The 17,584-nt window shown below is 43.9% G+C and overlaps 1 protein-coding gene across 1 annotated transcript in view; it reads left to right on the forward strand.

Annotated features, from left to right (window-relative positions):
- LOC147668858 (unconventional myosin-XVIIIb-like) overlaps positions 1–17,584 on the forward strand; it is a gene marked incomplete at its 3' end in the record, with an annotated part of 694,293 nt that overhangs the window by 380,882 nt on the left and 295,827 nt on the right. Inside the window, exon 15 of the mRNA XM_086948392.1 lies at positions 16,486–16,640. Coding sequence (XP_086804518.1) covers positions 16,486–16,640 — 155 coding nt within the window. The remainder of the gene's footprint in view (positions 1–16,485; positions 16,641–17,584) is intronic.

Consider the following 17,584-nt stretch of genomic DNA (forward strand, 5'->3'; position numbering starts at 1 on the left):
CTTGTGCAAAGAGATAAGAGCTCCTAGCAGGTTCTGTGGAATCCCCCATTTATCCAGTTTCCTCCATAGGATGTCGCGAGAGACTTTATCAAAGGCTGCGCTGTAGTCAATTAAGCAGCAATATAGTGGAAGATGATTTTTTTGAGCTGCCTGTTGACTCAGAAAAGCCAAGGTTGTGATGTTATCTATGGTGGAGGCTGAGGAGCGAAACCCTGTCTGAAAGTAAGGTAAAAAATTGTTTTCTGCTACCCAATCTTCTAAGAGCTTAAGAAGACACCTGGCGTATGCCTTCGCCTCCAGATCTAGTAGGGCAATAAGGCAGTAGTTTGCTGGGAGCAAGGGGTTTCCTTTCTTGAAGATGGGGCATAAGATCGAGCCAAGCCAAGAGTCTGGTAGCTGGCGGGTCATAAACACGTTGTTAAATAATGAGGCAAGAAGTTCGGCCCACTCCTCCAAGGCACATTTAAATACCCCTGCAGGAAGGCCGTTGGGCCCGGGAGCCCCGTCGTTTTTAATTACCTTCAGAAATTTGGAGACTTCGGCTGCAGAGGTCAGCTCGTGGCGTTCGGTCATCGTTAGGTCGACAGTGTCTCTTAAATCGATCACCGTGGAGTCGGACGTGATACTGCCATATAGTTGAGTTACGTGCTGGGCCCAGACTTCTTCGCGAACTGCGTTCCCTCTGTTGTTATTCGACGAACGGAGCTTGTTCATATAGTTCCAGAACTGGGATAAATTCTTGCCCTTTAATAGGGCGAATATTTTTATCCACTCTTTTTGTTCTTTTGATCTCTTTGCGGCCCATACTGATTTTCTAAAGGACTTGCGGATTCTCAAGACAGAAGAACAGTGTAGCCTGAAATATAAAGGCAACGTTTTTTGAGCATTCTGAAGAGGGCAGCTCGAATAGTTGGAGGAAGAGGTGAACAGAGAGTAGAACACATCTCAACCTCATTGTATCTCACTTCTTGTTTTCACGCATTTGCAGCAAAGTTAGATATTCAAAAGGCGGGAAATCTGTGGAATGCAAATGCAAGGTTTCCAAATAGCAGGGGTGTTTCTGAGGCAAACCCACTTCTTTTACATTCACCTACAGGCAGGTGGCACCTTTGTAATCTACCTAGAGAAAAAGAAAAGGAAGTGGGTGTGCTATCGAATATTATCTGATACCTCTGATTGTGATGGGAAGGGTGTCAGTCGAAGAAAACCTAGTCTGTGAAACCTTCTGGCCTTTCCTTGTCACCTCGAAGGCTTTAAGCAGACATAGATTAAGGTGAGGCACTAAAATAGAAATAGTGTTGGTTCATTACTCACTAAACCCTGGCAGCTGCTGAACCTGTCTACTCGGTGCAGCAGTAATCTCAGAAAGTGTTAGTGTTGGCGGGAAGAATGGGGCAGAATCCCCTACAGACGGTTTTGTCTGAAAACAATCAAGTCACATATCTGCTGAACGGTGGCTGGGGGCTGGCGGTCTGAATGAGATGCCCCACACATTGCAGCAGGAGAGAAGCAAACGCGATGCAGAAGCCAGGTCTATTTTCAAACACTCCCTCCTCGTCGCGTTGTCTCACCGAGGAGATTTTGTGAAGTCCGCTCACATTCAACACCGAGAGAATACATGCCGAGTTCTGCCCCTGACATCAGAAATAACTGCAGCAGGGATCTTCTCTCTGCCTCCGACGCTAATCCCTTCTCCCTTTCTTTCCAAATGCAATCTACATATGTTTAAATGTCTGCCTGTGTAGTGCAAGCGGGGTCAGGAATCCATAATCCTGGTGAGATACAGCTGAGCTACCCTTAGCCATCCCCTTTTTCATACAGGTGACCCTGCCTTTCGATGCCTTTTCCTACACCAGACTCTACAATCATTGCCTTTAACTCCTGGCTATAAACGCTGTTCATGAAATAAGAGGAATGAACAGAAATTGCTCCAAAATCCCCCAAAAAACAAACAATCTCCAAATTGATTAAAGAGTTAAACACTAAGGGCCTCATTTATAAAAACTGTTCCATCGCTGCGTGAAAACAGCGTTGCAACAGTTTTCACTGCACCCTCCTTACGACACGATGGATGCGCCGTATTTAATGTACAGCGCTCCATGTCGCAAGGAGTTACATATACGTCATTATTTCTGAAGTATCTGTAGGTACAGTAATGACGCATTGCTGGAGTGTCCTAACTCATTCTCACGCCTGCTGTGAGGCAGGCGTAAGATTTTGATGCAATGGCATTCTAGAGGTGGAGCAGTGAAATCTGATAGATTTCACTGCACCACTTCTATGAGGCTTTTTACAGGGCAACGTATAATGTAGCACAGGGCTTCACAACGTGACGCATCTGTTTAGATGCGTCACTTTTTAAGTAGGGCGCAACATGGTGCATTTTTTATGTGCCGGTGCGTCACAAAAAGGGATCCAACTGCAGAATAAAAGTATCCCCAGTCTTCATAAATGAGGCATTTAGGGGCTTATTTACAAGCCTCTTGCGCCGCCAGTACGTCACGTTGTGTGATGCACCGACGGTGCAACCTGTTGCCCGATATTTACAAGGACACATAAAGCCACCCTGCATGACACATTCCTGCAAATGAACAATCATCCCTGTGACACGGGAATCCTTGCACCATTGTCGGCGCATGGCAGCAAATTGTGCAACAGCACAGTGGAGAGCAAAGCAATCTGTCATCTCCTTGTAGATATGACTCGTCCCTGTGCTTTGAAAGTGCTGCCGTGTGGCACAGCCAAAGGGCTTGTGGTGTAGCGCTGCAGCACTTTCTTTTTAAAAAGGCCCTATTGGCCTTATTTAAGAAGCCGTGCAAAACTTTTGCGCCGCTATTGCGTCACTTTTTGTGACGCACCGGCAGCGTAAAAAATGCACCATGTTGCACCCTATTTATAAAGTGACGCATCTAGGCAGATGTGTCACTTTGTAAAGCCCTGCTCTACATTATGCCTGCGTCAGCTAAACTGTATGCTGCATGGGCGTTCCCCTGCAAAAAGCCTCATAGACAGTTTTCATAAATGAGGCCATATCCGTTTTAATACCTGTGCCAAATGTTGAAAGTGATCACTGTTGAAAGTGCTACAAATAAACCCCATGACACAAACATGCAGCTTCGCACTTTCAGTGTATGAGTTTCCAAATCATCAGCTTTGAACAAAGTCAGTCCTGTTGTGCCCATGCGTGTCCCTTGCTCATCCCTTGGGATCCTTGGATACCTGATGCACTGTGGCGAAAGAAGACAATGCCCGTAGACAGGCAGGTGATAAAGCAGGCTGACTTGCATGAGTTTGTGCTATTGGGAGGCTTTCAGTGGGATGAAAAACTGGGGGTGGTCCCTCAAAGGGACGTGGCCGAAGTAATTAAGGAGTGGCTTAAAAACACGTAAACAGGTAAATCTGTGCTTCGCATAGTGTGCCGCCCGTCTGATATTTTATGGCTTCTATCATTGCATCTCTATATATAATAAAAAAAGTAATATTACACCTACAACACACCAGGACTATTGGCTTTCCCAATGGTTATTCGTTGCTCAATTTAAATAGGCAACAACTATGGCTTAGTTGTATATAATAATTAAAATCTTTCTACTCTGAAATTATGAGACTGTGAAAGTACTATAACGAGTCTCTTTGAAGTTACCACAAAGGCAGTGAATGGTGGTACTGCTGCAGAAGTCAGATTTTATTTTTCACCCTAAGGCTGAGGACAAAAATGGAGGACCTGCTTTTTAGGACCCAGCACACTTAAAGCCCTGGCTGTTGGGCAGGCATCTTTGTGCTATTAACACTGAGACAATTCATCCCCACCTCAAGCTGTTACTGGTAATTGAGGATGGACAATGCTAATGGAGGGTCCTGAAAAAATGAATGTTTGTCCACTGGATCAGGAGAGCAGAAAATATGTGCCCTCTAGTGTCTGAACCATCGCACTGCTGGAAATTCTGAGCTGGCCAAAGTTTGAGAATAGTTACGTCTTAGCTTGTAAATCCTGTCCTGAAGAAACAAGACCATGCCCAGGTCTGTTCCAATTCTGGCACCAATGTACTGTAAATCCTGCACTGGGCAGAGATGGGACTTTCCCCAAATTCAGCAACTATCGGTGGTCCTTGGGATGTGTTTAACACTCATCACGTCTGCTGCATAGATGGTGCTGGTCACTCCAGTCATTAAGGTGGTACCACCTGCCACTGTTTGTGAAGTATCCCCACAAGCGGAGGAAGCACTTTTGTATCGAGTCTGATGAGGGGTAATGTTCACTGACACTGGCAGGACTCTGTCAAAAAGCATAGAAACCTCTTGTTGTCCTTTCACACAGGAATGTGTAGATCCACATTCTGAAGGTCCAGAGACGACAAACATCCCCTCTGGACACTAGTGGACAGATGTTTTGCTATGTGTCTATCTTCAAATTGATTATATGGATGGGCTTTTCGAGAACCTCAAACACCTCTAGAGTGTACCCTACCAAAAGCAAAATTGAAAAAAGACCTTTCCTTTTTTCTGGGACAAGTACCGATACTACTGCTTTTGTAGTCATGATCTCCACGATCTGCAAATATATGGCTTCCTGTTTCAATTTGCTGTTGGAAAACAGCATCAACAGGTCCCCATTATCAGGATCTGTGTAGGTGACTTCTGTCCTATGATTGATTATGTCCAGATCACAGAAACCTCACATTTTGCAATGCCATGTGTAGTACAATTAGGTGATCCCTTTGCCTAGTTGTGGCTGCAACCCTGATTGGACGAGGAAAATAAAGATGAAGAAGAGGAAGCCTAGTCTCTGCACTGTGATGGAAGGACAAAGAAGGTCCTTTAGGGAATCTTTCATGAATACCGTCTTGAAACACTCCTGTCACAACCATTCTGGAAAGGTTCTTGCCGGCAGTATAACCAGAAGCGCTGGGACTCCAGCAAAGGTCCACAGGGTCTGAGAGTTCACCCAGGAAAGATCCCACCTGCTTCCTTTTCTGAGAATGATTGACTTGGGGAAGGAGCCTGGGTGATGTTAAATACTTTATCTAAGAATGGATTTATGACACTGTGGAAAGGTGGTTTGTCACTGTGGAGCTGGAGGTGGAGATGTCTTTGATTTTGACAATTTGGGCTGGGCCTCTTTCTTGTCCTGCTTGCAATCAGGGACATCTTAAGGATTTTGGGGGCCTGGGCCAAACGTATTTGGGGGTCCCTGTTTGGAACAGATTTGAATTTATGATCCACTTTCAGCTCTTTCATGCCCTCTTTGGCCTGGACACTGAACAGTGCATTGGCATACTTGTCGAAATTCTAGATGTGTTTAGATCCAACATACAGGGACAATGACGTATGTTTCAATATTGTAACACAGCAGTAGCTCACTAAAATTACTGCAAATAATCTCCGTGACACCATCCCATTTCTCATATGGGATGGCCTGTTTGATCTAATAGAATTTTTTTTATGGACGTTGCATGAAAGAAACACATTTTTCTGCAAAGTGTCTGTACTAGATTCTCACTTACCTCCCACATTAAAAATAAATTTATAGAAAATGATATTTAAAACAATCCTTTTTAGGATTATGCAAAGTCATTAAAGCAAGATTCTCTGCAGAACAGACCTGGCTGGTTGGGCAGGGGGCCCGTGAAAGGCTGGGGCCATGGGCTAGAGCCCACTTTGCCCATGCCTTAAAGCGAATCTGCTTGCAATAACATGTATTTGTCCAAAGACGACATTTGAGGTGCTTCTGAAATTTGCGATGTTCATATAAACGAAGGCATTTATGACTCTCTATGCAAATGCATTTGTTTTCCTTCATCTATGTCTGTTTCTATCAAACTAGGGCTAGACTGGACTTTATTTATGCATTTTTGTCTTTACTTATTTATTAGAAGCTTCGTTACTTCGTACAGCATTATCATATTGCCGTCCAATTGTTTTATACCTTAATTAAACTGAATACCAAAATACAATGAAAAAAATGTCAGAATGCTGAAAATGTTAACAGTCAGACCTCGTATAGCTTATGTAGTGAGTCAAGATTTAAGCAAGGTATAAGCGGGGGTCGTTCACGAACTACTTTCATCCGCAATTCTGCGCAGAAAGTGACATTTCTGGAATTTAACATTGACTGTGCCTCCTAATACTTTCGAAATGCAAAATCAGTGTTTCCGACATTTCTCTTAACACCCAGCAGAAACATGTGTTACTGCATTGTACTATTTTGTTCTCACATTTACATGTTTTTCGTAACCCTACTCCATGGAAGTCCTTGGATGAAAGGGTGAGCATCTGACACGTGACCCATAGGGATGGTGTTTCAGTGCTGTGAGGACTAGAGTTCTGCATTCACCCTGTTTTTTTTACTGCATTACTTGTATGCACCGTATTAAATAAAGACAAAAGAGAGAGAGAGATAGGATTCCTCAGCATGAGAAGTCAGTGTATGGATTGAGAGACATTTTATGAGTGCTGAGTTGCTTCATGGGGGGAGTGTTTGGGTGCAATGCATTTATGGAAAAGCCTGCAGATATAGTGTTACACCAAATAAGAAGCTGTATTTATGTGTGAAATGGCGCATAAAATGTGTGGGACAGCCGTGCGTATGTGTTGTTTAGTAGGATTTGTATAGCACTTCACACCTTTATGAGCCCCTGGGCATCCTTTTCAAGACCAGAATCAAAGAGTTAAAACGACATTGAATTTGGGGAAGGGATATAGATTTTCTGAGGAAACAACAGCCGACTGTGGGTTGAGTAACCAATATCAATTTACATTAGACAACCACCTATGGCTATGAGGCGTACACCCAGGAGGGGTAACCTCTGACTATGCTCGGACAGTTACCCCAAGAGCTTCAGAGGTTCAACCTATAGGAAAGGGGATTAATAATCAGCTTTAGTACTGTTATCTGAGGAGTCCATGGAAAAGTGGCACAAAGGCAACCCATATGAATGGTCACTATACAGCCAGCCGTAGTGATTGGTTTATGGAGTCTATGCGGCACAGGAGAGGAGCATGCGAGAGAAAGGAGCAGAGGAGGACAACGATACCTAATGTGTATCTGTGCACCCAGGAATAGAAATGTTGTCAAGATGGTAAATCCCAAGAGGAAAATATTAAATGTAGGCTAGATGAGGCGTAGGGGTTACGGGAGAAGTCGCTGAACAATATAATGTGGCTCAGCATCTCCTCCCAGCAGCGAGTTGGTGCAGCTCATAGGAATGAATGCTACTTTGACGGGTGAGGGTGTTTAATGACTAATCCTGTGCAACTAAATCAGGAGAACCAGGAGTGATTTGATGGGATTGAGAAAGGCATAAAAGCTAAGGGGCGAAAAGTGCAGGTGATCAGGCCCTAACAGTCTGAAATAGTGAGGTCAGACTAACCTCTCTGCATTTAGCCATACACCAACGATGGAATCCCTGGGGAATCCCTGGGGGAATTTGCTAAAGAGGCAGGGAGCTATCATGTTGCCCTCAAACAATGGTCCTACTCAGAGATGAGGTTCAGCTGCGAAAGTACTCAGGATAATGCCCTCTTTTCAGAGGCCATTCAGGCCCTAAAAATGTATCTTATATGACAAAATGCAAGCAATGGCAAAACAAATCAATCAATCAATCAATCAATCACTGCATTTCTAAAGTGCGCTATAAACCTGTGAGGGTCTCAAGGTGCTCGGGGGAGGGGGCTGCTACTGATCGAACAGCCAGGTCTTGAGAAGTCTTCTGAAGACAAGCAGGTCCTGGGTCTGTCCTAGGCTGGTATGGAGAGTGTTCCAGGTCTTGGCGGCGAGGTAGGAGAAGGATCTGCCACCTGCGGTGGTTTTCCGGATACGAGGAACTAAGGCGAGGGTGAGGCTGGCAGAGCGGAGGCTGCGGGTGGGGTTGTGGAAGCTGAGTCGGTCTTTGAGGTATGTAGGTCCGATGTTGTGTAGCGCTTTGTGTGCTTGGATTAGGAGTTTGAAGGTAATCCTCTTGTTGACGGGGAGCCAGTGTAGGCCTCTCAGATGGGCTGTGATGTGGCTGCGTCGGGGGACGTCGAGGATCAGTCGTGCCGAGGCGTTCTGGATTCGTTGTAGTCGTCTCAGGAGTTTGGTTGTTGTTCCTGAGTAGAGGGCATTCCCGTAGTCGAGTCTGCTGGTGACGAGGGCCTGGGTGACGTTTTTTCTCGTGTCGGGGGGGGGATCCATTTGAAGATCCTGCAGAGCATTCGGAGGGTGTTGAAGGAGGACGCGGAGATGGCTTTGACTTGCTTGGTCATGGAGAGAGTGTGGTCGGTGGGTTCCGGGGCAGTACCTAGCGATGTGGGCCACCAGGAGTCGTCCCAGGCTGATGGGGTGGGTCCGAGGATGAGGACCTCCATCTTGTCTGAATTCAGCTTCAGTCTGCTGTCCTTCATCCAGTCGGCGACGGCCTTCATTCCTCTGTGGTGATTGGCTTTGGCGGTGTGGGGGTCTTCGGTGAGGGAGATGATCAGCTGGGTGTCGTCGGCGTAGGAGATGATGTTGAGGCTATCTTGTCGTGCGACGTGGGCGAGCGGTGCCATGTAGATATTGAACAGCGTCGGGCTGATGGAGGATCCCTAAGGGACGCCGCAAATGATCTCAGTGGTTTTTGAGCGGAAGGGTGGGAGGCGGATGCTCTGGTTTCTGCCTGAGAGGAAGGATGTGGTCCAGGCCAGCGCCTTCTCTTGAATTCCTGTGTCATGGAGGCGTGCTGATAAGGTGCGGTGGAGGACCGTGTCGAAGGCTGCTGATAGGTCCAGGAGGATGAGGGCGGCTGTTTCTCCCTTGTCCATCAGGATCCTGATGTCGTCGGTGGCGGCGATCTCGGTGCTGTGGTTGCTGCGAAAACCGAATTGGTAAGGGTCCAGGATGTTGTTGTCTTCGGGGTGGCGGGTTAGCTGTTTGTTGACAATCTTCTCTGTCACTTTTGCCGGGAACAGGAGCAGGGAGATGGGCCTGAAGTTTTTGAGGTCCTTGGGGTCTGCCTTGGGTTTCTTCAGTAGGGCGTTGATTTCGGCGTGCTTCCAGCTTCCCGGGATGGTTGCTGTCCCGAAGGAGATGTTGATTGCTTTCCGGAGGTGGGGTGCGATGGTTGTGCTGACTTTGTTGAAAACGTGTAGCAGTTGAAGCTGTTGTGGATGTCGGTGATGTTGCGGTGAAAGAAGGTGGCCAGGGAGTCACACAGGTCCTGTGATGGAGGAATGCCGTTGGTGTTGAAGCTGGGGTTGGAGAGTTCTTTCACAATGCTGAGGAGCTCTTTGGTGTTGTGTGCGCTGTTGTCTAGGCGGTCCTTGAAGGCAGTCCTATTGGTGTTCCTGATGAGTTGGTGGTGTCTGCGGGTGGCATTCTTGTGGGCTGTGTGGCTGTCTGGTGTTCGGTCGTGGAGCAAATTCTTCTCCAGCTTCCGCAAGGTGCGCTTGAATGTCCGGAGGTCTTCGTGAACCAGGCGGCTTTCTTGTTGGTGTGTTCAGTTGTGGAGATCTTGAGAGGGGCGAGGGTGTTGGCGCAGCTGTTGATCCACTGTTTGAGGTTGGTCGCAGCGGTGTCAGGGTCGATGGGGTCGGCGGGTGGTCTCAGGGCGAGGGTGGCTGTCAGTTGGTCCTGGGTGACCTTTCCCCAGCAGCGGCGTGGCCACTGTTGGGTGTGCTGGTGTGTGGTGGGTTTCTTGAAGGTGAAGTGGACGCATCTGTGGTCGGTCCAGTGGGGTTCGGTGGTGTGGTTGAAGGAGACGCGGGGGCTTGCGGAGAAGATGGGGTCCAGCGTGTGTCCGGCGGCGTGGGTGGGGGTCGTCACGAGTTGTTTCAGTCCGAGGTTGGCGAGATTGTCGATCAGGTCAGTGGAGTTGGCGTCGTTGTTGTTCTCGAGGTGGAAGTTAAGGTCCACGAGGAGGATGTAGTCCATGTAGGCGAGGGCGAGGGTGCTGATGAGGTCGGCGATGGTGTCGTTGAACTGTGGTCGTGGTCCAGGTGGTCTGTAGACGAGTGTTCCTCTGAGGGTCGTGTTGGGGTCGGTGTGGATCTGGAAGTGCATGTGTTTGGCAGTGGTGAGGGTGTCGTCGGTGTTGGTCGAGACTCTGAGGGTGTCTTTGTGGACAATGGCGATTCCCCCTCCAATTCCGTTGACGCGGAATGAAGCACACTTTACAGATTCTAAAATCAGGCAAAAAGCAGGCCGTGCTGCGACATTTTTATCAATTTCATGGTAAAATCTTCAAAACATCACACTACAGTTGGCACTGATTTTGGGCCGATGCCACATTCTGAAGTGGGTCAGGATGGCTTACCCCGAGTAAGAAAAACAATGTTGCAAAATGTAACAAAGCCAAATGATTCATTATTCCCATCTTAACGTGATCACCTTTTTCTCATCCCAGTTGTAAAGTAGGCACACACATGATAGAGAACGTAGTGTGATCTCACATGAAGTGTTCATGATTGTGTGTGCAAAGGCTGCTCTGGACGGTCTGCCAGCAACTGGTTCCCTGGGGGCCAAAGCTTTCTGCGCTCCTCAGTTTATTTATTTAGATTTGTTGCTGTTTTGATTTTTTTTTCTCTACTGTGCTGCCCAACTTAATTTGCTGCTCTAGATGATTGCCTAGTGTGCCCCAGAATTGGCCACCACCGTGTATGTGACTTATAGAGCATAAACGTAGCTACTGGGCAAACAACCGCTGTGCGTGATCAGGGCTTTACAGTGGTTTCTGCAACAACAAAAAAAGCTAGCATGTGGGGCAGTGAGGGGACGCCAATAAGGTTTTTTTTTATTTTTTCTTATAATCAGTTTTATATCCTAGATTCTGCCTCCAGCAGTCCTGTCTCAAGGTGCTCCTTTTTAAAAAATCATGTCCTAGGTTTTTTTTCCTAGGTATTTTTCATACAAATTAAATTGTACAACATCTGTGCCCACTAACACTTTCATTACGTTAAAGGTATGATTTTTACTCTTTGAAGCGATGCAAGAAGAAAAGTCTGATTGGAAAGCCAGGCTCTGAAAGAACGACATGACTGGGCCACCTTTTCGCAGGGAAATGAAGTGTGTTCAAAGCATATTCCGCTAATGATGTTCATGCTCAGAATCCATTATCCCTTCTCCCTGACCTTGCGTATTGATTGCTGCTGCGGAGGAGAATGAGGAAGAAGAATACGGGTTATATTTGTGTATCAATAATGGCGTGCTTTTTCGAAAAAGCAACTCATTTCGGCATTGTAGTCCTTGGCGTTATTGTTTCAGAAGTGACACATTACTGCTTCTGCAAACAACCATCACTCAAGGACAGAGAGCCAACAGCTTCCAGGTTTAAAGCCGGCCTCTCCGGGTGGCAATTGCACAGCAGGTCACTTTCACGAAATGACTCACTTAGGGGCACGTGTTTCTTCTGCCCGATCATCGGGATGTGCCTGGTTTATGAAGTATGGCAGGGGTGGGTTTTTACTGTGAAAGAAAAAGCAAGGTTAAACATTGGATAGTGTGTGTAAATATATATATACACACACACCTCTCTCTCTCTCTCTCTCTCTCTCTCTCTTACTCTCTCTCTCTTTCCACCCCACCCCCATGGTAATATGGATGGTATTTGTAGGAGAACTGCTTAATCTGTTGCAATGTAGTGTTCTTTAAAGAGGTGTATCTACCTGAATTTAATAATTATTTAGATGGTTCTGACTGATAAAGGGAGGGAATTCATGAACTTGGGTGTATAAAAGAAGGAGGTCTGTTTTTTCTCCAAGAAGCTCTCAGGTACTTTGACAAAATTCCTAAAAAACACTTCTTTTAATAGGTGTGATGCTGATTATGTACAGTTAATAACAAATGGTGCAACGTTCCTTTTTTTTATATTTCAAAATATTTTATTGAAAATAAATTTTACATATACAAAAACAAACAGTTTGTCTTATTTCTTGGTAGTTTCGACAAATGTGTACTGTTGGCTTAGTAAAGTTAAGCCTTCTATGCTCATGACGAGCTGGGCTCGTCATGGCGTAGCCTCCTCGCACGCTGATGACGAGCCCAGCTCGTCATGTAAAGTGCGTTTTTAAAAATCTCAGCGTGCGAAAAGAATAACGCTAGCGCGCATTAGGTTAAGAACTTCTGTAAAGAGTATGATCAGCAATCCTGTGCAGCTGAGGTTTAGGAGTAAATTGAGTGGCAGCAAAACCCTAAAATGAGGGCAGTTCTTGGTTGCAGGAGAGAAAATACATGTAATGGTCGAGATTTATGATGCAGGGACAGGCATACGTTGAATCCTGAATTCAATCTACATGTATGTGAATTTAGTAGATGTTGAGCTGTCATGAAAGCATGTGCTCTGTCTGTGGCTGGGAATTGGCTTGATCCGTGGTCAGTACCGCCAGTCATTCATGGAGATGGGAGCTGTGAGAGTGATACATTTTGAGGAAATCCATACAGATGAGGATTGAACCCCAACAGAAACCATTGGTTGAAGTATCGGTTTAGCCTCTGAGTATATCATCCACACTACAGAGCGGCTGCCAATATTGTTGGTTGGGCCAGGATTTACTTACAGCCACAGTGATTGTTTACAAGCCTATTCTATATTCCCTAAAGTCCTGCAAGTCTAACATAAAACAAACAACAAATTCGTTGGTTTAATAAAGTGAGGTAAATTATCTGAAGACTTCATAGATTGACGAACAAGGGTCATAGCCAGACATTCTAAGCCTTAAAGTTTAACAGGGATTAAATAGTAGCTATAAAGACTGTAGGAAACACCTTTACTAAAGATAACTGACAATAGTATCAGACACATAAAGCACAAAAATAAATTGTGCCTTCAGACCACATCTAAAAGTTATGTTGTCTTTACAATCTAAAGAAATTTTATAGAAATATGTTTCAAGAATTATCTGTTATTGCCCAGAACTATGAATTATATAAGATAAAATTCAGGTTTGACACTTTCAGAGTGCATGTTTGTAATCTGGATTGCTTCATGTACTTTATTTAGCGAGGTGACCATCTATCCTAAATATTTCTTAACTTTGCAAACGTGTATGGACTAACTAGCGGCATGATTCACAAAAAGTGAAAAAGCCCAGGAATATACTTATGAACAACTAGGAAATGCAACAATTTACTCCATCTTGTGACTCTCAAAAGTAATAGGCATACTCCCCGGTAAGTTAAACCATATATGCCTGTAACCTATGCTTGTAATATGTTATACCTACGCAGAATACTTGCACTCACTAGCAAAAGACAAGATAAACGTCTACATTTAGTGTTTATACCTGACCCTTTATTGATTAGATTTTTAGAAATAGGCATTAAACATAATTTACAAATGTTCTCAATTTAGAGCATAAAGTTAGTAACTTAAAAGACGTAGGGGGCTCCAGTCCCTTTATAAAATCCAGTCTCTAACTTCCTCTTTATAGGCGACTTAAGTTGTCCCTAGATGGCTGTAATAAAGAATTGCCATACCCACTCTACTGTTATAGTTATTAAAGTTGAGTTCTGACATCACAATGGCTTCTGCCAGAGCCAGTAGCTGAGGGGAAACGCAAGTCACAGAGCATAAGTGAAACTGCAGTTTAAAAAACAAAATAAGGCTTTTCCTTGCTCTGTTATGTTTTTCTAGATGAATAGTGTGAGAAATTGGGTTCTTGGTTCCTCAAGCAACAACGACAGTCCTTGGCAGGGTGAATCACAGAAAGTCTCTAAATTACCCTGTGCTTAATCCCCTGATATCTTGGCACAAACGTAGTCAGGCTTAACTTACAAGCAATATGTAAAGCATTTATGCAATGATCAAACAGTAATAAAGTAAAAACACAACACAAGAAAAGTCCCACACCAATTTAGAAAAAGAAGGCAACATTTTATAAATCTTTTAACACCAAAACACCAAAATTTAAATCAGTTGAACCAGCGATTTGTAATTTAAAGAGTTAAGTTAAGTACTGCGTCTAAAAGAACAAAGTGCCATTCTTGTCTATCTGGTTGTGCGAGACCTAGTGAAAGTCACAAGCTCAGGTCGACCACAATGAAGTGTGGCCCAGATACAGGGACCAGGTTAGTCCTGCTAAAAAAGGTAACTTCTAAAGTTCATTGCAAAGAGTTCCGTTTGTGGTGGAGGAGCAAGAAGAGCATCGCGGATGGTCACTGCTGTTGTGCAGCCTGGGCATCATGGACAGTCGTCGCTGTTGCGCGAAGATCCAGTTGGACGGTTGTTGCTGGAGCTTCATGTTGGCACTCTCTGCAGGCTGTCGATCCTGTAGCACAAAGTGCAGATCTTGCATTGCAGGTTGTCACAAGCTGTCTCTGTGGCGTGAATAGTCTGGTTCACAGGACATTTGCATTGGTGTTCGGCGTGGGAGACAAGATCTTGGTGCAAACTGGACCATTCACAGTCCATAAGAGCCCAAAACCTCAGAATTTCTTTCTTTCTTCAGTGAGGAGCTCAACAGAGAGCTTGAGGGGCACATCTTGGGTATCAGGAAGTCACTCTAGCATAGGCCAGCAGGGCTTAAGCAGTTCCGCTTGGAGGTTTAATTGCAGGACCAGTAGCAACAGGTCAGTTGGACAGTTGCAGAGAGGCTTCCTGAGCTTGTTATGTCCCTGTAACTCAGAACAGAAAGAACGTCAGCTGACACTTAGAGTCACTTCAGCCTGGGATGAAGGACTTAGGTTCAGTCTTCCTTCTCAGCAAGCAAGGCAGCAGAGGATTCTTCTTCTGTAGTATCCACAGGTCCATGAGTATACTGAAGAGTCTGTCTGAGGAACCCCTTTTTATACCTGGGGCCACTTTCAAGTTGGAGAAGCTTCGGGAGTTTCCCCCTACAGAGGTGTCTAGATTTACCTATCTCCCTGTCCTGGTCCCAGTCTGTCTGAGGGCATAATAGGATTGTGTGAAATCATTTGTGTGTCAGCCTGGCAAGTGCCTTTGAAGTGCAAGTGTGGTAGGGGAGAGTCCGTCTCCCTATCCTGCTAGAGATGGGCCAGCCTGCCAACAGCCAGACTCTCTATTATGTGACTGTCGAGGAGAAATACACAAAGGCCATCTGCCAACTGCACCTAGGCATGTGACCCTAGAACAGGCTGCAGGAAGCAAACGGTTAGGACAAGAAAATGGCAAATTGTTCAACGTTTCATTTTCAGAGTTGTGACTTCAAATCTGACTTAATCCATTACAAATCATTTTAAATTATAATACCTTAGACACCAAATATGACTTTCCTGTCTGCTCCCAAACAAATGTTTACACTTATTTATTAAATGTAATAAGGTAACCCAATGTTATCCTATGAGAGAGATAGGCTTTGTAGTAGTGAAAAATGAATTTGTGAGTTTTTCACTATCAGGACATGGAAAACGTAAAAGTACATGTCTAGCTTTTTAAATAATACATTGCACTATTCCCTTTGGCTATTTAGTGCCTACCTTAGGGGTAACTTTTATATACTAAAAAGGAATGTTTGGACCTGGCAAAAGGTTTATTTTTGCATGTCGGTATGGCAGTGTAAAACTGCATACAGAGGTTGCAATGGCAGACTTGGGGCGTTTTTAAAAATGCTACTTAAGTTGGTGGCACAATAAGTGCTGCAGGCCCACTATTAGCAATTCATTTACAGGCCCTGGGTATATGTAGTACCACTTTATTAGGGACTTAAAAGTAAATGAAATGTTCCAGTTGAATGTTAGCAAACGTTACCATGTCTAAAGGAGTGATCACAAGCACTTTAGCAATTGTTAGCAGTGATAAAGTGTGTAGAGTCCTAATGTGAACATAAACAAGTTTAGAAAATCGGAAGGTTCAGACAAAAGGTTTTGAGAGGACCCTGAAGAGAAGGCCAAGTCCAACAAACAGTAATAAGCAAAAAGGAGATATTTATGACAACATTTTTATTTATTGAATGCTTTAGGTAATTATAGGAAAGATAGACTCTAGAAGTTACAATGATATTTTTTAAATCTGACTTGTATTAAACTGATTCTAATATCTTTCTGAAATACATTCTTTAACTTCTTTTTTGAGTTTAGTTTTGCATTAGGGCTTCTAATTTTATACTTCATGTTTACAAATATCCTATGTTTTTCATATGAAAGGGTGCCACACTCAGAATATAAAGGGTTTGTGGGAAGGGTTATAGTGTAAGCATGTATTATAAGGAAGAAAGTACCCCCTGCTTTACATTATAAGAATATCAAAAGTAATCTCAGAGTTCAATGACCTTATCAAGGAACTCAGCCTTTGGCCTCCTTCCTCTATACGTTTATGGAACTCCTCACTCACATACAATATCCTTGTAATATATGGCATGGTTTACTGTACCCCATATATTATGAAATGTCCAATAAGAGAACATGTATATGCTCTTCATGTAAACGTGTTTCACCTTTAAGTATAGAACAATAGTTTAATCAATCTCCTGAAGTCCATCTGACTTAGGTGAGATTGTAAATTTGGTAACACTGAAACATAATATATGACAAAGTTACATTTCATTAATCTATGCACACCTTTGTTTTTCTCACAGCTCAGCAAAGTACAGAGTGCCTACGAGGAAGCAAAAAGGACAGCTCAGCATTCAAAAAGAAAATGCAAACATTTGACCTCTGACCTGGAAGATACACGGGTGCTAATGGAGAGTCAACAAATCCGCAACCATGAACTGGAGAAAAAACAGCGAAAGTAAGACTAGCATGCCGACTTTTTCTAAAAATACAATGTTTTAATATTTCTGCTTAGTTGCATGGGATAAGGAGACAATGATAATACCAACATTTATCATTCTTCTTGTTACAAAGTCTTTCTATAAAATGCATTTATATTTTACATCTTTTTTTTTCATATCATATTCCATCCGCTACCTTTCTAAGATTTCCTTTGCACAGTCGTATACAAAGCTATGCATTAATGGAAACCAGCAAATGTACCTGGTTTGTTTCTATTTAATACTATTATCTTTTGCAATACATTGTCCCATGGATTTTCTAAGATATCAAAGTTTGTAAGGAATGTTTTGAATACAGCATAAACCAAGGCTAACTTTAATCCAAAGTCAAATAATTAACCTACTTATAACTGAACTCTTAATATTTGGTGTGAGAAATTGGGCTGTTGGTTTACTGGGGTTTGATCCCTTGTGAAGCAACAACCACAATCCTTGTGAAGGCGAGGCACAAGTCAAACCTAAATAAACCTGTACTCAGCCATCTGGTAGCTTGGCACAGAGCAACCAGCCTTAATTTCGAGTCAATGTGTAAAGTATTTGTTCAACACTTAAAATAGTAATAGAGTGACAACAGCGCTCAAAAGGGATTCCACACCAAGAGAGAAAAATATTAACATTCGTTAATAAATAAAACAAGACCAAAACCACAAATCCAATCAGTAGACCCAGACAGGTTACATTTTATAGATTTGAGTCAAAATAGTGCCAAAAAGCACAATATGCCAACAATGGCTATCTAGACGCACTGGGCTAGGATAAAGTCACGATTTCAGGCTGACTGGGCTGGAGCCTGGGCCGGCTATAAGGACCCAGTTAGATCTGCTGAACTGGGTACCTTAAATACTGGTTTGCAAAGCATTATGGGGATCCGAGTCGAAGATGTGTCACCCAGCAGAAGTGA

This window comes from Lissotriton vulgaris, unplaced genomic scaffold, assembly GCF_964263255.1.
Source record: "Lissotriton vulgaris unplaced genomic scaffold, aLisVul1.2 SCAFFOLD_1224, whole genome shotgun sequence".
NCBI classification, from domain to species: domain Eukaryota; kingdom Metazoa; phylum Chordata; class Amphibia; order Caudata; family Salamandridae; genus Lissotriton; species Lissotriton vulgaris.